This window comes from Humulus lupulus, chromosome 1 (assembly GCF_963169125.1).
Source record: "Humulus lupulus chromosome 1, drHumLupu1.1, whole genome shotgun sequence".
Lineage (NCBI taxonomy): Eukaryota > Viridiplantae > Streptophyta > Magnoliopsida > Rosales > Cannabaceae > Humulus > Humulus lupulus.
The window spans coordinates 265814562-265834681 of record NC_084793.1 but is presented as its reverse complement, the minus strand read 5'-3'; the positions used below and the strand labels follow the sequence as shown (position 1 = coordinate 265834681).

The 20120-nt window shown below is 36.9% G+C and overlaps 1 protein-coding gene across 2 annotated transcripts; it reads left to right on the top strand.

Annotated features, from left to right (window-relative positions):
- Window positions 1-13755: 13755 nt before the first annotated feature.
- On the top strand, window positions 13756-19531 carry LOC133806283 (uncharacterized protein At4g38062-like). 2 transcript variants are annotated; one of them, XR_009879032.1, is made up of 3 exons: window positions 13756-14034; window positions 14565-18336; window positions 19120-19531. XR_009879032.1 is itself a non-coding variant. In XM_062244406.1 (2 exons), exon 2 carries the CDS (start codon window positions 14599-14601, stop codon window positions 18277-18279), a length of 3681 nt encoding a protein of 1226 aa, XP_062100390.1. In that variant the 5' UTR covers window positions 13757-14034; window positions 14565-14598; the 3' UTR covers window positions 18280-18546. The 2 variants fall into 2 exon arrangements, 1 of the variants encoding a protein (XP_062100390.1); XM_062244406.1 differs by lacking the exon at window positions 19120-19531 and having other exon boundaries at window positions 13757-14034; window positions 14565-18546.
- The last annotated feature ends 589 nt before the right edge of the window (window positions 19532-20120 follow it).

Sequence of the window (20120 nt, the reverse complement as noted above, 5' to 3'; positions counted from 1 at the left end):
TTGCATGCTATCTTAGTATGGTAGAGAAGAAACAAAGAGGTTACTCAGATAACCTCCTGAGTAGGTGTGAGTCTTTTTTTTTTATTTTCTATTAAGATCTCATATGTATCGCTGTAGCTAGAATTTTATGAATGGAACTGTTTGCAACTTCATGTGTTACTTTTCTTCGCTACGCGGGCATCAGCCAAAGTGCCTACCGAAATAAATTTCACCAAGCACTTGGGGGGCAGGACAGGAGGCAAAAACATGCAGCCGGCAAGGGGAACCTAAAAAGGACCCCTCGCCCTCCTAAAACAGAGGATCCTAAACCTTGCCCTCCTAAAAAGGAGACTCCTAAAAGGGACCCCCTACCTAGAGGATCCTAAAAACGACCCTCCATCAGGAGGACCCAAAAGGGACCATGACCCTAAAAAGGACCCCCTATATCAGGGCCTTAAGCGAAGTCCTTACAAGACATCTCCTGGGATCACAAGGATTAGCTACCCTTGTGAACATCAAGGAGGCCATAGGGACTTACAAAAAAATATATGGTAACGACAATAATAAGCCTAGAGCGGCCACCGAGTCGTCTAGCCAATATATGGTAACGACAATAATAAGTCTAGAGCGGCCACCAAGCCGTCTAGCCAAAAAGGGCCCCAAAAGAGACCCTTGCAAAAATAGTACTATGGATAACGACGAGAAGGACGCTTCTCGCAAAAAACAATAAGCGCGCGCAAGAATATATAAGAGGATAGCTAGGACCCAAGGGGTCAAAATATCCTTATAAAAGTAATCAAAAGGTGCCAAAAGAGGTCCCAGTGAACCCTTTCACATGGGCTCCTAAGGACCTCCAGCCTGGTAAATAAATGAGGGGAACCAACCAAACCCCATCATACAGGCTCAAAAGGTCCTTAAATGCAGTAGAATAAGAGATAAATAGCAACACATGTATATATACAATGAAAAAGAAAGTTTTGAAGACAGTACAAGAGTTACAAAAAAAAAAAATAGTAAGAGCGATAATATTACAACGACTCAAGCGAGCATACATCTACTACGGGCTGGAAGAGGTGATGAAACAGCAACCTCAGGGCCTCCTGCCCCGGGCGCTCCACTCAGCCGCTCGGGTCATGGCATACTCGCCAAAGGAGGAGAAGTCGAAATTGGGGTCCTGCCTCCATACGCCAAAGAGGGCGCGCTCTATAGACCTATGCTCAGTAGCCGCCCTCTCCGCTTCTAAAGAGGAAACCCTCTCCTGTGACGCATCAACCTCAGCTCTAGCAGCTTCAAGATCGGTCTCTAGGGAGGAGACCCTCGCTTGTGCAGCAGCCGCGGTAGCCTGGGCACCCTGGAGCTCTTTCTCTAGCCTGGTAACCGTGTCCTGCAGCCTCGAGGCCTTGGCAACCGCTTTCTTCCTCCTTATTGACGAGTTGGCGAGTTTGGTCTGAACCCTTGACAATTTGTCCTTGGTTTCATTAAGATCTCTCTCAAGCTCATGAGCCCATGCTGCGAGACGGTCCCTCTCGATGCACGACGCGGAGAGATTGCCAGCCGAGTCGGCAAACCGCATAGCCACCGTATAGGTCTGCGCAAAAAAGTTAACAACAGCAATAATAAGTGACAAAAGCAAAAGATATGTACATAAACACCTATACATAATAGGGCCGACACGAGGTGCAGGAACTCACCCAAGTCATGGTACGCCTTAGGTTCTCCCCAAGGTCCATCTGAGCAACATTCCCAAGGCCATTCCAGTCAAATACGGGGAGGCTCGAGGCAAGTTGGATGTATCGTTGCCCGTAAGACGTCGCCATCCGAGTCACCCAGGGCTCCCCATCCGCACCAGGAGCACCTGGTTGGATGAGGACGGACGACCCGCTTGCCGAAACGGGAGGGGGCGCGATGAAAGGGGAAAACTGAGGCTCTGGTAGATCGGAGGGAGGCTCCGGAAGGTCGGCGAAAGAAGCCCCCGATAGTCCAGGGTCGAGAGGAGCTTGAGTGAAGCCCTCGTAGCCCTCAGGGTCAGGGCAAACATAACACCCCGGTGCGACATGCTGGCCTCGAGATTTGAAGGCTATGTCCTGATCATAGGGGTCATAAGGGGGGCATCCCCCGGGGGACGAGGATCACTGGTGAGGTCCCCCACGTTCAAGGGGGGCTTCCCCCAGCTCATCCTCAGCCTCACCTTCGTCTAGGGAAGGCTCTACCGGCACAGCCATTGTCTTCTTGGACCCAGGAATCGACCACAGGAACTTGGGGTCCGAAACTGGGGACAACTGATGAAGGTTGAGATTTTCCATGGTGAATAAGAATGCCTTCTTCATGGCGGAATCAGCATTAATGAGGTCATTCACGGCGTCCGCCTCCGACCCAACGACCACGGGAACAGCAAATTGCTCTGCATGATCCACGCCATTGTCAATACAAACGTATGTACAAAATAGTAAGTTCTAACAAAAAGAAAAGGAGGACCAGGGTACTTACTGGGGGTGGCGCGAAAGCGCTCGCGGACTGAGAGAGGGCCCTCTACGAAGAAAAATTCTCGTTTCCAAGCCCCCGTATTGGACACTGAGCCATCTATCAAGGGGAGCTCGTTATTGGCCTTTTGCAAATAGTAGAAGCCCTTGGACTTGGGAGAGGCCATGAGGTTGTATAGGAAGTGCACCTCTTGCGCCGTAGGAGCACGTTTAACCAGTTGCTTGAACACCACAAAAAGGCAGCTCAAGGTCAACCAACTGTTGGGTGACAGCTGAAGGGGGGCCAGGTCGAAATAGTTAAGGACCGCTACGAAAAACGGGTGCAAGGGGATGGTGCCACCCGCCTTCAAAATGTGCTCGCTAAGAGCCACGAGGCCAGCCCTGGGGCGGTCAGCCCGGCATGTCTCCAGAGGAGCGTATAAGGCGTATTCTGGGGGAACACGATAATGCTTCACAATTTCTTTCAATTTATTCTCTGACACATGCGACACCAGCTCGGACGCCAGTAAAGGAGCATCGTCCTCTTCATGGACAGATACCTGTCGTCGTGCCCTCGGCATATATGCAAAATCAAAAGAAAAATGTGAGGAAGGAACAGAACACTTGACCCTCCATTTTTTCTTCCATCGAGGGAGCGACTGCGGGAGTGCTAAGCTAGGAAAAACCGAGACTAGGGGCTGAGGAGAAGCAGAGGCAGCCCCATGACAATCATCAGGCGAGGATGGGCTGGAAGGTTCAGGCGGAAGATGTTCCTCCATAAACTCCAACTCCCTCTGCAACTCTAAGAGGGTCACCCTAAGGCTCGCTACATGGTCATTAAAGTCTGAGGGGACAGGTGCTCCGTCTCCTCTCGACACCGAGTCAATTTCGCTCTCCACCACCCAAATTTTACACCTAAGTTCAGCCATGTACTCAAGATGACGGATACGGGCCTGCCTTAAGGAGTCATAGTCCTGGTGAGGGTTTCCCTCAGGGGACTTTGAGTCTGATGACAGGTCAATAAACTCAACCCCCGGAGGTATGCCGGACGGGCCGTCACTAGCCATGAGACCTCATCCCGAAGGCGAAAAGGGGTTCACGTATAAATGAGGGGATGGCTACAAAACACAAAGGAATAGGCTTAATATCTCTAGATGCAAATGCCCTAAATGGCCCACTACAGGGTATAAAAAAGAGGGGCATGCATATGGTCAAACTCACTACAAGCTCAGGCCAAGGTACCCCATCCTGAGTAATGCTAATTTGGACCCGATGAATGTGAGAAAAAAAAATGTGTACCTTAAGCAGATAAGATGGAGTGTTGTCAAGGTCGAAAGGAGGTCGAGGGCCAAAAAGCACCAAAGGGTCGAAAGTACGCGTCTGCAAGAATAGACCAAAAGGATGTGTTAGCCTCCAAATAGACATGCCAAAAATTAGCTTATATATAAAAGAAAAAAGTGAATGATGAAAATGAAGTGAAAAAATAAAATAAAGGAAACTATGGCAAAAGTGAGGTTGTGGGGGATTGAACCCCTTACCTCTTGAAAGAAGAAGGATTCTCCAAACCACTAAGCCAAGGAAGTAAGGTGAAAATAATAGGCCTTGCATGAAGGCCTATTTATAAGAATCAAGGAGAATAGTCTACAAGAGCACCTAAAGGTCATCTCCTAGATTGGGGGGCAAGTGTGGACGCTCAATATTCCATGCCCATAAAAGAACCAAGATGTGAGCTAAGGTCCCTTAAAGGCCTAAATGCATGCTTGAGCCACGAGACTCTCGAGCCACCACCCTCTCGCAACGGCCTCGCATGCCTAGGACTGTGCCCCGCGAGATGACCTCGCGTGCCTAGGCTCACGCCCCAGCGCCCGTGGCCTCGCGTCCGAGCGCGCGAGGCTTCGCCCGAGTATCCTCGGCCTTGCACCCCAGCATGCACTCGACCTCGCGCCTTGAGCGAACCACGCCATCATGTGGCCACGCGAGGGGGGGGGGTGCCTCGCGAAGGGGACTCGTGAGCAGCTTGGGAGCTTCGCCATCATGTGGCCACGCGAGGGAGGCCTCGCAAGGGGGACTCGTGAGCAGCTTTGAGCAGCTTGGGAGCCACGCCATCATGTGGCCACGCGAGGGAGGCCTCGCGAAGGGGACTCATGAGAAGCTTGGGAGCCACGCCATCGGGGGGCCACGCGAGGGAGGCCTCGCGTCAGGAGAGCCGCACCACGAAGTGGCTCGCGAGGGAGGCATCTCGCCTCTCACCCTTAGACATCTGGCGAGGCCACGTGCTTATCACCTATGCCCGTGGGTGGCCTCGGGGTGCTTCAGGCATCTCGTGCCAAGGACCCGAGAGCCCCACCTCACGTCACGACCATTACATACACCAAGTGTCCCATTCCCTATACCTTGAGACCCCAATGCGTAGAGGCTCCGGTACGAGTTGAATGGAACATACTTGTACGATCTAGTACTGGGTACGGCCGTTAAGACCCTGTATGTCGAGTACGGACACCCGTACCAGTGGGGTAGTGGGAATGCTGGGATAAGAGTTATGGCCCGTACGTCTACGGCCAGGAGTCAGAGTTGACACCACTACCACCTGCGCCACTATGTCTGTCACCATTCCTCTGACATGGGTACGGACAAGTAGTGGAGACATCCTCCTGACGCCTGCCCCTGTACTGGATGCACGACCACAACCTCTGAGACCACTCTCCTGACAGAGTACTTATGTACCCCTTGGTCTCCTGGACCACCATGTACCCAGGGCCATTAGAGCCTACTATAAAATGAACTCTAACTCCACCTGAAGGGGGGTTGGAAAATTTACTGTAGCAAGTGCTTGAGAGTGAATGAAATATTGATTTCTCCATTGTTATTCTGTCATTGTTCTTGAGTTATTACTTAAATTTCTACAGCTTTTTTATTGACTATCTTTACTTGATAATTTTTTCCAACTCAACTTAGTTGACGAGTTCTCACCGTCAACACTTAATTCTTGAGTTTTTAATTGATTTATTAAGTTTTTAAGTAATTTTGAATTTATTATTCTTATCATGATTTTATATATTTTTGTGTGTTTTTATAGTTATTTTGTTGTAGTTTAATTATTTAAATTATTGTGTTTAGTTAGAAGTAAAAAATGTGTGTTTTATTGAAACTAAATGTTAAATTAAATTAAGTTTTAATTAATATTTTCATGGAACTTTTGTTGTATATTTTATTATTGAAAATATTTAGTTATAATTTAATTTATGTTTATTTTTATAGAGAAATTGTTGCATTTTTCTCTTGAATAAGCAAGAAAAATGAAGGAAAATTGGCATTTTTGAGAGAAAAGAAAGGAAAAATGATATTATGGAAATACCAAAAACAGTCATCAGGCCCAATGCCACCTTGCCCAGCCTTCCTTCTCCTCAGCCTGGCCCAGCAAGCCCACGCCCGAAGCACCAACCTTCCTTCAGCTCTTGCCTCACACATGATGCTCCCAACAGCAAGCTTCTTCCAGCCCGTCTCCTGCCCAGGCCCAACAACCTCACCAGTCGAAGCTCCCAGCCTTCAGCAGCACCTGGGCCCGTTTGCACTAGTCGGCCCACCAGAAGCCCAGCCTGTTCCCTTCAGCTGCTGCTTCCCTTCTTCAACTGCCTGGTGCCCCTGCCTCTAGCAGCTCAACCCAACGCCCCCTATGCCACCAGCAGCCAGCACCTGCCACAGCCTACAACCAGTTTTCTCTTTATTTCCTCTTGAGCCCACAATTTCACCCTTGTCCCCTTGTCCTTTGTCTCAAAATACCACATTTTTACCCAAACTTTTCTACACATTTTACCCCAAAATCATCATTACACCCTATAATTTACCCATATTTGCCATATTATTATTAATTTAATTCATTTAAATTGATTATTTTAATAATCTCATTTTGGCTATAAATAGGGAATTTTCAAGACCATTTGAGAGTGCTTATTTTGGGAGAGGTTACCATACCACAAGTTCTACACTTCAAGACCTCTCAATTCTCTTCATCTTTTTCTTCTTTTTGGTCATTTTTCCTATGAGTTTTTAGATGACAAATTTGGGGGTTTCTCCTTCAAATTTTCCTATTTATGTTTGTAATTTTTAGTTTGTATTTGCTATTTCAGTTATGAGTTTCTAATATTTTTAAGATTATTAAGGCGATGATGAAACAATATGTAACTAGATAGTGTTTATTTTGTATGTTGATTTCCCATTTTGTGCAATAAAGTTTATGGATTTTCTTCTTCAAATATTTTCTTTCATCTTAAATATCATGTATTTTTTATTGTTAGCTCATATTTACACTTTGTTCTTCATTAGTGCAAAAATATAATATTCTTTGTGTAAGATGTGTCATTAAATTATACACATCCAATGCTTAGAACAAAAATATTATGTTTTGCCTTATAAATAATGTTCATTGATTTATTTGTTATTTCATTAGATTGATTTACACTAAATGCTTTGAAATTATACTTTTTAAAAAGTGAAGATAGATTCTATATTTTTAAAAAAAAGTTGTGCCTAAATAGAATATCTAATTTGAATAAGTGATGGTTTGATTAATTTCTACTATTACTAAAACTTGGGAGTCAATGTACTTTTAAATATTATTGAACTTATATTTTGTAGATTCTATTATCTTAATAATCTTTCTTTTACCATCTTGATTTCTATTATTAATTTATGTTATATATATTGTCTTTAATATCTTTATTATTATCTTTTATTTTATTTTTATTGTTATAAATTCTCATTAATCTTTGGAGTTAGGTTAGAATTTATTAATTTTGGTTTAAAATAGTTTTCTTTTCGATTTTAGACAACTCCTTTGGGTTCGACATCCTTGCTTACACAATCACTATTCTATATGAACGATTCGTGCGCTTGCGATATAAATATTTAAAACATACCCGTTTTGGGTCCATCCGAATTTTTCTCCAGTGAGTTTCTCCATCGAAAGTTAAGAAATGATGGGAGTAGGCACAACCAAACTTAAAAAGCTACTAATTATCAATAAAATAGAAATCAATCACATTTGCTCAATAAAACTTTTATTCACACAAATTTCAAGAAATAGCACAACATATATAAAAAATATGTAAGATATGAGAAAAAATACCAAAATAATCATATCTCTATTTCTTTAGGTTTTTAACTAATCTATGATATCCTTGTCCCGGTTGGTAAGAGTAAAAAATATCACTAGTTAAATAAAGTTGTAAACTTATTTAATAATGGACACAATTATTAATAACCTACTATTTGATCAAAATAAGAAAACAAAATCTCTTATTTTATGAGCTAGGCCCACGATTTCGACAATCAATAGATTTAGTCCTAGTAGTCACCGTAGGGTTGAGTCTAGTAGAATTTGACCTATAATTATCTATCTTTCGAAATCTAACATTGTCAAAATAACTAATGAACACCTTCCGTAGGGGGACGAATCAAAGCGTCTCGAGGCCCCATTAAGCTATTGACTTTGTTAAACCACGGTGGAGATCGAATATAATTCTTAAAATAAGCTCATTATAAAATAAATAAAAATAATGTTTTTATCATTTATTTTTAGAAAATTAATGACTATGGTTCTCCAAAAAATTGAAAAAAATAAAATTTTAAAACCAAAGTCCTATAATTTCCTATTAATTCTAAAGTGTCACATTGAAACAAATTGAATTAATTTAGAATTAATTTGTTGCTAATTAATATTTAGGTTTAACTAATATAATAAACTTATACAATTAAGTCCAACTCAGGTAAATGAGCATTAATAATTGGGCTTGTATGGAGGAGGGTTGGGTCCAGTATGTCGTTCCCACTACAAAGGCCCCCATACTTCCACACAAGGTCCAAAAGACAAGAATTTAAACCTTCGTTTTATTAATTGTTATTAATTGATTAGGTCTATTATAGTCATGCAAAACAAATGAGCCTTGACAAATAGAATCACCCACAAGAGAGGAATTTAAACTTCATTTTGTAATGGGCCCAAATAAAATCTATCATTTTATGAAATTTTATTTGGCAAAATCTGTATATCTAACAAACATATGGGTCACTATATGCTTCTAAGCTCAATTGCAAAAATAACACATATAGTGCAAACATACAGGTTATAATTAGATGAGTCTAATCATGTTACTATATGAGCAATTCTATGAATTTATGCAAAAATAGCACAATTTATTTCATTTGCAAAAATACAACAATTAATTATCTAGAATTTATCAAAAATTCGAGTTAATTAATTTTTACAAAAATAAGTCAATTTAAATGAAATTTATTAATAATTAACAATAGTTAATTAAATTAACTATTGTTAATTATTAATAAATTTCATTTATCAACAATCAACTTGATTTAGGTTAATTTGAAAAAAATATATTAATTTAATTTAAATATGATTTATCAACAATTAACCAAAGTTAATTTAAATCCCATTTATTAAAAAAATATTTAATTAATTGGTTAAAAAATGATATTTTTCAAAATTTAACCAATTTTAAATTTTAAAATCAATATCTTAACTATTTAAAAAAATATATATATCTTATGTTGTTACAACAATAAGATAATATTTTAACCATTTTTTTAAAAAATAAAATATTAATAGTTATAACAACCCTAAAATATCTCAAAATGGTTAAACAAATTCAGATATCCATAAAAATATCTAACTAACAAATTTCAAATTTTAAATAATTTAAATATTAAAAACTATAGAATAAACATAAATTTATATTTTCAAATAAAGATTTAATAAAAATATCAAATATTTAAAAGAAAATATCTTAAATATCTGATATCTTAATTCTAATATTTTAATATATTAACATATTTAAAATTAAGTTGTTAGTCTATTTTTAAATTTGAATTTGAATCTTTATAGACAATATCTAATTATTTAAATCTCAATCAACTAAAATTCTTATTTTAAAAAACAATTTTAAATGATAAAATAAATCTGATATTTTTGGTTTTGTTACAAATAATCAATTTCACAATTTTTTTTTACTTTTTATTTTTTAAAAAATTATGAATAGTGCCTGTGTGGGCGCGGGGCGTGTGCGCGTAGGGTGTGTGGGTGTGTGCGCGCACACATGGGCAACCAGGTCAAAACATTTCTAGCAAATTTTTTGTGTAATTTTTCAAACCAAAACCATTTTCTAATTAATTTTGAATATATTTTACACAAAATAAAGCATATATAAAAATTAATGGCATAGAAAACACAACAAAATAACCTAAAAATTGCTAATAATCACATAAAATCAATATGCTTCATAAAAATCATGAAAAAACATCCAATTATTCAAACACATCAAATAATCCAATTTTTAACATGTTCATGCATGAAAATAAAGATAACGAAAAGGTTTGAGGCCAGTTGTTGGGAAAACTTATACATGATCTTTATTTATTTTCATGTAGATCTAATATTAAACAAGTTAATAAGAGACAACCTAGAACATGTTTCTAAAATTGAATTCAAAGAGAAATAATGATAAGAATAATTACATTATACGCAGCGGAATGAATAAGTCATTCCATCGGTTTCTCTAACCCGTGTATCTTTTCAGTCGCAGAGTATTACCAAGAAACTAAACCGATCTTCAATTTTCTTCATAGCCTTCCAAAGTATCATTGGAATCACCTAGACTAGAGTAAGAAATTCTCAACACATGAGATACATACAGAGAGAAGAAGAGAAAAAGAACAATAAGGCTTAGAAAATGACTTATGTTTAGAGAGAATCTAAAACTTATCAGAAAACCAGTATCTGTCATTTGATTTCAACTCTCACTTAACATTCCTTTTATAGACTCAATCATGTCATTTATTTAATTAAAAAATCAATAAAATAATAGTCAATTAACAGCGCTAGGTCGAAATTATCATGGGCTTTAGGCCCATGAAATTTCTCATTTGATTACAAGCCCATTGGACTTAAAATCAAGGCCGGTATTATTTTCTATTGATTTAATTAATTAAATCATTTATCAAATTAATTATTTATAATTTGAACCTTGATTTAAAATTATTTATTAATTTAGATACCAATTTATCTTAATTAATAAATCTGTCATAATTTCTCTTTTCTTCTCAAAATTACATAACTCTGTGAAACTAACCAAAATTGACCTGGTCAACTTTGATAATTCTAATTGCTAATTAAATCAATTAATTGAGACTATCTAGATGATTTTATCCAAGGTACACTGGGGACCATGGGCCTATGAAATCAAGCTCCAATAACTTATCATAAATCTAACAAATAAATTTACTAACTTACTAATTCCTCGTGACTTCACTAAAGACTCGGAATTGCACTATTGAATTCATAGAACACTCTATAACAAATATAGATATGCTATTAATTATCCATTGCTACAACGATAATTGTCACTTAATTCTCTATAAATGGTCTACAATGAGATGGGACTAAAATACCATTTTACCCCTCGTTGTATTTTATCCTTAAAACACTTAGTTCCTTGTAAATGATATTTCAATAAACTAATATTAATTACTGAAATGAGATCTCTATCATTTAACACCTAGAACCAAACTAAAAGGAAACCATCGTTTCACTTCTTCATCAGAAGCTATAGATGTTCATATCTATGATTAACATTCCCACTCAATTATACCACTGAATTCCCAAGATGTAAGTATGGGCTAGTCCATAGGGTAAGCTGGTAACGAACAAGTCAAATAACTCAAATAATACAATCAGTTAGAATACTAACCACTCAAAATTAAGATTGAATTGACATATGGTCAACTATATGATATGACTAGAATAGATAATAACGGTATGTTTACTTATCCTATCAACTGTCAATATCTGTCATGTCCGATGTAACAAATACATCCGATCTAATCTACTTTGCTAATGTTCTGGAAATAACATAACACTGCAATGTGTAAGTAGATCATATCGTAGATTGGCAAGTCAATGTAAATCTTGTGCACTAACTAATCTTAGGACTAACTTATTTTGAACATATATTCATATTTATATTCCACTGTGATTACGTCACTATAAATACAATTAGTTATATGCTCGGGATTCAATAGAAGTTTATGTTAAACAAATAATCATGAAAATAAAACATGTGAGCAAAGTGATTGACCAAGTCAAAAAAATGATTTCTATTCTTTTATTGATAATAAATAAGATTACAAAGAAATTTAGTTTTAATTAGGGCATAGAACCCTAACAATTAGTCGCTGAGAAAGACTAGCTTAGTACTAAAATAGTAGAGGCAATTACATTTTATATGAGATTTTTAATAGTGTGCAAAAATATGGATTTTTTTTTCAAAAAAAGTTAATCTATGGCTTTTTTTTAGAATTTTTCATTTTATGGGTTTATTTTATCATATTTTTGTATAAAAATTGGTTTATGTCATAGTTTTACTCTTATTCAAGTTTTATTAATTTGGAAGGGTATGTTTGTAATTTGATCATTATTTTTTTTAGCTTATTTGTTTTTTTATATTACTTTTATATTGCTAATTTTATATTAAATTTTTCTTTGGTTGTTATGCATTTTTTTTTTGTAATATGAATTGTGTTCAAAATTATTTTTATTTATTATAAACTTTTTTTTATTTTTTTTAGATTGTACGTTTTTTTTTTCAAATCCTGGGTAAGGTAACAAGTTACTTGATTGATCTTTGACAATTATGTAAAAAAAAATCTTAGAGCTAGGTTAAATAACATGTACCAAGAGGGGTAACGAGTTATCCTGAGAGAAGTAACTTTCTGCCATAAGAGGGGTGACGGGTTACTCATGTTAAATATGAAAAGAAACATCAAAATTGAAGGAAAAAGATGAATAACACTTCATTAAAAAAGGAAGAGGAAGTAACTATGATTTTAGTAACACAGGTAACCAGTTACCATAAAAAACCCAAAAATATACACACATAAGAACGTGAAGGTAACCAGGTACCCCCATAAATGTACATACAAAGAACATGAATGTAACCAGTTATCCCCAGAAATATACACACAAAGAACGGGAAGGTAATCAGTTGCCACAAACTTGAAGATAGAAAAAAAAAATCAGATCCACCCCTATCCCTTCTCTCCCATCTTCTTCATATAATGTTTTTTAGATTTGAATGTTCCCATCAGGGTAATTGGTTACCCATTCACATTTTCATATTTTTATTAGTTTTTTTTCTTCCAAATTTTGGTGTTCCTATAAGGGTTACAGTAAAAAGAAAATACTTAAAAAATTGATTTGAATTTTTTTACATATAGTGAAAAAAATTACAATAATAAAATATAATAAATAAAAAAATAGTAAAATAATTATGTAATGTTAAAATATGTGTGGAAAAAAAAAAGAAGAAAAAAAATGGAATGAGAAAAGAAAAAATACAAAAATGAAGAAAAAAGAAAGGAAAAAAACTTACGGAAGAAAACTAAAAAAATATGAAAAAAAAAACAAAACAAAACAAATAATGAAGGGAAAAATAGACGAATGAATAAAAATGAAAAGAAGAAGAAGAAAAATAATGGAAAAATGGAAAGAAAAAAATACGAATGAAAAAATTGGTAGAAAAAGAAAAGGAAAAAATGGAAGAAGAAAATAAGAAATAAAAAAAAGCTCATATGTGTGAAAAAAGAAAAAACATGGAAGGAGAAAATAATAAATACAAAAATGAAGAAAAATGAAAAAAAAAACTAAAAAAATATAAACATAAAAAACAAAATAATACAAATGAAAGAAAAAAAAATTGATAAATGAATAAAAATAGAAAGAAGAAGAATGGAAAAATGGAAAGAAAGAAAAAAGGATGAAAGAAAAAATTGGTATAAAAAAGAGTAAAAAATAGAAGAAAAAATAAATAAGGAGAAAAAGAAAGAAAAAATAATTAAAAAATGGAGAAAAAAATAAAATAAAATTACTTCAAAATAAAAGAACAACTATGATAAAAATATAAGATTTTTCATATTAGTTAGCTACTAATTGTATTTCTTGTACTTTAATTTTTAATTTTATAAATTTTCTCTTACAAATTAAAAAAGTATAATTTTTATATTTTTTTAAATTGATAATATAAAAGTCATATTTTAAAAAATTTCCAAAATAAGTAGTGGTTTAAATGCACGATAATATATTATAATGGGCCTAACATAACCAACCCATTAAAGACGAGAACCTAAATCACGGGCCAGGTAGTGGGCCCATTGAATTTGTTACATTTTTGAATAAAAACATCATTATTACCAACGAACTTTGATTTAGTAAAAGAGGATTAAAATGAAGTAAGAGATACATGAATCCAAGAATAACGCCGTTTATAACCAACACTATCGCGCCGTCAAATTTCAAATTCCACACTTCCAACGGCTACTTTTAACTTCAAACCAGACAATGAAACAAACCCATCTTCACCTTTCGTTTTACCCTTCATTCTGAATCGTTCTCTTTCTCCCTTTCAAGTATCTAGCACGTTGTTCAGAGCCACGAATCAGAGAAACAATCTCCAAAGACTAGGGCTAATGGCTAAGGCTAAGCTAACTCCTCCATCAATGGCGAAGAAGTTATAGTCTTTCTCACTACCAGGTATTTGCTTGGGTTCCTCCTATTTTCTCTTAATTCTTGTTTGTTTAGCTAGAAACCGTAAGAAAATGAAAAGGGTATTCTCTAATTCTAATTCATGGGAAGTCTTTGGCTACCCTTTGACTTTCGCGACGTACTAAAATATAATTATCCTACTTAGTTTGCTTGTTAGATTTTGTTTTCCATAGAATTTTTTCTGATTTATATAACCTCTCTCTTTGATTCCCGAGAAAATTAAGGAGAAAATAGATAATGTAGACGTTTTCTCTTTCTATAGTAGTTGATTTTGCTTTTACTCGAGCAGGCACCATGCACCTTGTCTATACCCTGCTTAGTAGAGTGAAGTTTTATGCTTCTTAGTTAGAATTTAAAACATTCTCAATTGAGGAAGTCCTTTGGTTTCTTTTCCTTTCCCATATTTTCCAAGCGTCCATATCTCGAAATCTTTGTCTTAATCATTGTGATCAATATAATGATCTAACTTTATCTGTATGAATTATACATATCCAAGTGCTTGCTTTGTTCTTGAACAGGTATATTCCTTCCTTTCCTGAAGTTGAGAGAAAAATGAACACTGAAAGGGTTTATGTAGAGCTTGATGAAGCTAAAGCTGAGATTGAGAAGCTCCGGGTGGAGAATAAAAGCAAAGCAGAAGTATCTGAAAACTTGAAGAGGTCTTACAATGAGCAACTCAAGAAAGCCCAGGAAGTGAGTTCGAAAATTGAGAAGCAGGCTCAAGAAATTAATGAGAAGGCAGAGGAACTCACTGTGTTGAAGCAAATGTTTGAAGATGTTCGATGTAGTTTGAATGAAAAGGAGTCCGTCATCAGGCGTCTAAATACTGCAAATGAGAAAATTCAAGTTGATTGTGATGAGAAATTCAGGAAATGGGAAGAGGAAAATAAAGGCCTGATCTTGGCTTTAGAGAAGGCAAATGAGAAGAATGTGGATCAAGAGCAACTAATTCATTCTTGCCAAGACCAAATTGAAGTCCTTAAAGGGTGTTTATCAGTTTTGCAGAAGAAATGCTTTGAAGTAGAGAAGAAAGCAAAGGGAGCCAAAGAAGCAGGAGAAAGAGAGAATGTGCTATTCAAACTAGAGGAGGACAAGAGGAAGATCGAAGAGCAGCTCAAATGGAAAAAGGAGCAATTTACGCATCTAGAAGAAGCACATGGAAAGATGCGAGACCAGTTCAAGGCAAGTAAGAAGGAGTGGGATCTAGAGAAGTCTTCTTTGATTGATGAGATATGTTCACTGCAAACAAGGCTAGATTCTCAAACTAGAATGTCAGAAGATCTTCAAAACCGGTTGCAAATGTGTAACCAAGCGCTGGCTCATGAGGAAAGCCGAAGAAAGTATCTTGAAGTTCAATTTTCTGAGGTTCAGAGCAGATTTGACAATGTTTTCAATGATTACCAGGATGCAAAATCCCAACTAGAATGCTTCACTGAGAAGAGGAACGAAGAAATTGCATCTCTAAGACATGCACTTGAAAAAAAGGAGATACTTCTTAAAGAGATGGAATATCAGAAAAGACAAATGGAGCAAGAAATGCAGGAGGTACAGGTTTCACTAAAAGAATTTCAGGAAGCTCTAATCCAAAAGGCTTCAGGTTCACCTTCTGTGGCAAAGTTGCGAAACAAGCTCAAATGTTCAGAGCTGATGCACAAAGAATCTACTGAAAATCTGAAGGCTAGAGACGCTGAATTGAAGTCCCAGCTTGAAACATTGACACAGGAATTGGAAAATTGTGGGTCTCAGTTGGAAAGTAAGGACACAATGTTGAAGGAGCTCAGGATGGAGTTGGAGCAAGTACGTGAAGACTTTTCTGTAAATCTCAAGGCTAAAGAAGGTGTGTGGAACTCTCAACTGGAAAAAGTTATAAATGATTTGAGCAATTGTATGGCTCAGCTAGAGAGTAGAGATGAAACCATAAAACAGCTCAGGGTGGAGTTGAATCAGATCCGTGGAGACTCTGCAGCAAGTATCAAGGCTCAAGAAGATGAATGGATACACCAGCTAGAAAATAAAGATGCAATGTTAAAGGAGCTAAGGATGGAGTTGGAGAAAATGCGTGAAGACTTCACTACAAACCTTAAGGTTAAAGAAGATGAAAGGAACTCTCAACTGGAAAAGGTTACAAATGATTTGAGCAACTGTAGGTCTGTGTTAGCAAGTAGAGATGCAACTTTAAAAGAGCTCAAGGTGGAGTTAGAACAGATCCATGGAGACTCTACAGCAAATATCAAGGCTCAAGAAGCTGAACGGAAGTACCAACTGGAAATGATGGCAGGAGATCTCAACATGTGTAGGTCTCAGTTAGAGAGTAAAGATGAAAAGATTAAGAAGCTCAAGATAGAAATGGAGCAAATGGATGAAGTCCATTCTGCAAGTCTCATAGATAAAGAAGCTGAAATGAATTCTCTACTGGAAAATGTTACAAGTGACCTAAACCACTGTAGGTCTGAGTTAGCAAGTAGAGATGCAACGATAAAAGCACTGAGAATGGAGTTGGAACAGACCCAAGGAGATTTTCTTGCAAATTTCAAGGCTAAAGAAGCTGAATGGAGGTACCATTTGGAAATGATGACAGGAGATCTCAACAAGTGTAGGTCTCAGCTAGATAGTAAAGATGCAAGACTGAAGAAACTACGAATGGACTTGGAAGAGTGTCGCTGTATAAGCTTGCAGCAGAATGAGGAGATTTCTGTGATGTTATTGGTGTTAAAAGACGTTATCTCTGAGGCGCAAATGAAGTTTGCAGATGAAAAGGCTCAAATAGACCAGACTGAAAAAGAGAATGAACGGAATATTTCCCTATTGATGCAGCAGCTGGAGACGAAGAATGCTACCATTGAGAGATTACAGAAAGATATTGAGAAGGAGCATGAGAATGTTGCATCTTTGTTGAGAAGAGGTGAGACATTGGATGCCATTGGTCAGCAGCAGCTTTTAATGCAGAAAGATCTTGAGCAGTATGAGGAAATGATCGTGGAATCATTTGTGTGTGAGATCTTCTTAAGAGAACAAATTTTGCAAATGGAAAGTGTTTTGAAAAAGAAACTGAGGGAATTATGCATCGAACTAGACATAACACACACTGAGCTGGCTGAGAAAATCTGTGAAGGGAATGAAATTGAATTTGAACTGTACATATGGAGATCAGTTGCCAAAGGCTTATTGGTTGATCATGAAGAAAACTATGAAATGCGTAAAGAGTTAGAAGCTTCTCTTCTTTCACAAGTAGATGTTGGGGAAATCACCAAGCAAGAAAAACAGCATCTTCAGTGTATGCTGGAACAGAAAGATGATAGAATATATAAACTCCAGCACCAGGTGGAGTTACTAGAGCAGAATCTCAAAACAAGAGAAGCTGCTGCTAACTCAGCTGAGATGAAAACAGCCATGTCCTTGGAGTCAGAGAAAGCAAGCTTTCTCCAAACGATAAGAGAGAAGGATAAGATCCTAGAGCAGCTCCAGAAAGAAGTTGAATGGCTGGAGCAAGAATCATTGAGAAGAGAACTTGAGGAAGTTTTGCTCTCAAGAATTGTAGCAGAAAGAACAGTTGAGCATGAAAAAGAGCTTATGGAACAGAAGAACCAGAGAATAAATGAGTTGATGCAGCTTGTGGGATCATTTGAAGATAAATTTAATAACTCGTTAATTTCTTTCTCTTCAGAGCTCGCCAAGAAACAGGCAGAGATTAATCTGACACATAAAGCGTGGGAGAAAATAACTGCTGCCCAGATTATGGCTGCACTAGAAATTGAAGAGAAGAAGCTTATGATTGCTGAACTTGAGGATGACATCCATAATGTAAAGCAGAAACTGGAACTGCAGCAAAACTCCATGTGTGTTTTGAAGAGGCAAGCAGTTGAAGTTGAAGCAAAATTGGAGGCAAAAGAGTTGGAAATGAAGAATATGGGGTTTCAATTCAAGACAAAGCTGAAAGAGTCAGATGCTTTGATTGAAGAGCTCAAGAGTGAGAGAAGAAACTTACTTGAAGATGTCACTAAGTTATCATCAGAAAGAGAAAACTTGTTGGGATTGGTTGAGGGGTTGAGTGACAAGATTAGTGAGATCTCCAGTTCAGACAAACAACTAATGGATCTGTTACAGACAACAATGCCCTCTACTGAGGATGAACACTCTAGCTATCTGAGTGAGAATGTGAATAGTCCCATTGCAGTGAAGAAACTTGAAGCAAATTCTGACATAAGATCCCCATTTAGAGAAATCAACAACTAGAAACATCTATCTTGCTCATGGATAAAGGAATGTTGCTGATCTTGTAGTGTAGTAAAAGTATGGATTCTTGTAATTTCTTCTTTCCCACTACTTTAGCTAGCTTGTGTGTGACTGACTCATGCTAGTGCAAGTTTTTTGTTCTTACCACAAATGCATCTTGGCCTATGATTCAGTGCATGTATTTTTTCATTATGACTATTTCTACTAATGATGCTTCTGACACAAACTACAATTTTGAAGTTGCTTTGATATCATATTGCTTAAAACAAAATGATGCATCTATAATTGACTCAGATTTTTTTTAGGGGCTTCTCTTTTTTCTTTTAATAAAAATTAGCTCTTATTTATACTTAATTGCGAAAACAACCTTGATAACAAGAAAGGAAAGCTTGACTATTTAAAAGAATATAATTGAAATTAAGAAAAAGATTATTTATCAATATGTTCGCCTGAATTGACAAGGAGAGCCATTTGAACTCCCAAGGTGCCATCGCCATAGCATTGACAAGGTACATGTGTCTCTTGTAATTTTTCTCTACAGTTCGAGGAAAACTTAAGTAACCAATTTGAAGAAATTTGAATCATACTCTGAATGAATATCAGATACCCATTTAGAAAGATCAGCGTGTTAGTCAGTAAGTAGTTAGGAAGTTAGTTATACTGTTAAGATTGTTAGCTCAACGGTTATTACAGCTGTATCTGTAACTGATTACAGTTATGGTAGTCTTACTTTTCTTATATAAAGACTTTTCCCATGCGTGAATAACAGTTCATTTTCTTGATTCTTTTCTACCTCTTTCTTCTTTCTCTGTTTTCATTTTCTTCTTTCTTCCATGGCAGCTGGGTCGAAGTTTGTACCTGTAGTCCTCACTCATTCTATGTCGGTGAAGCTTGATAATCTCAATTTCTTGATGCGGCGATAGCAAGTCCAAGCCCTACGATTCGTGGTCATAATCTACAACAATTCATTTTGGATAATGCAAGTCCGCCATTGATGTACATTGATGAAGCTGCTCGTGCTCAAGGAAAAGTTAGTCGAGAATTCTTGGACTGGGATCAGCAAGATCAATTGTTACTTTTTTGGCTTCTTTTGTCCATGTCTGAGTCAATAATCACGAGAGTGGTGAGTTGTGAAACTTCTTTACAAGATTGGAGAACACTTAACGAGTATTTTACTTCTCAAACAAAAGCTAGACTAGATCAGCTTAAATCTCAGTTACTGAGTACAAAGAAACTCTCTATGTCCATTAATGAGTTTTTGCTTAAGATCAAATCTGTTGTGGGATCAGCTTGGTTCAGTTGGTCATTGTGTGTCAGTCAAGGACCATATAAATGCAATTTTCAATGGATTACCTGCTGAGTATGATACTTTTGTGTTATCCCTTCCAACAAGATCAGTTCCTTACACAGTTGTAGAGATCGAGTCGTTGCTAATGATTGAAGAACAACGAATTGAAAAATGCCACAGAGAGTAGATTCAGCTAATGGATCAGTAAATTTAGCTCGGCATCAACAATTCAAGAAGTTTCCACCCCGTAACTCTGGTTTCTCACAAAATCCAGGACAGAATAGAGATTTTGGTCATATTGCTAAATTGCTTATGGTTCTTCTCAAGGTTCACACGGTGATCTGTTCAACAGTCGTCCTTGGGGTTGTGGAAAACCAGGCCACATTGCATTTCAATGGTACCACAGGTATGATCCTTTCTTCAAAGGCTGTGCCCCGGCAGCAACTCTCAAAACTCAAGAACTATGTCAGGACATTATGCTGCAATGGTGGCCAGTGGTGATCAAATTTCTGGACGCATAGCAACACCCTAGAGTGTTCAAGATCAGAGTTGG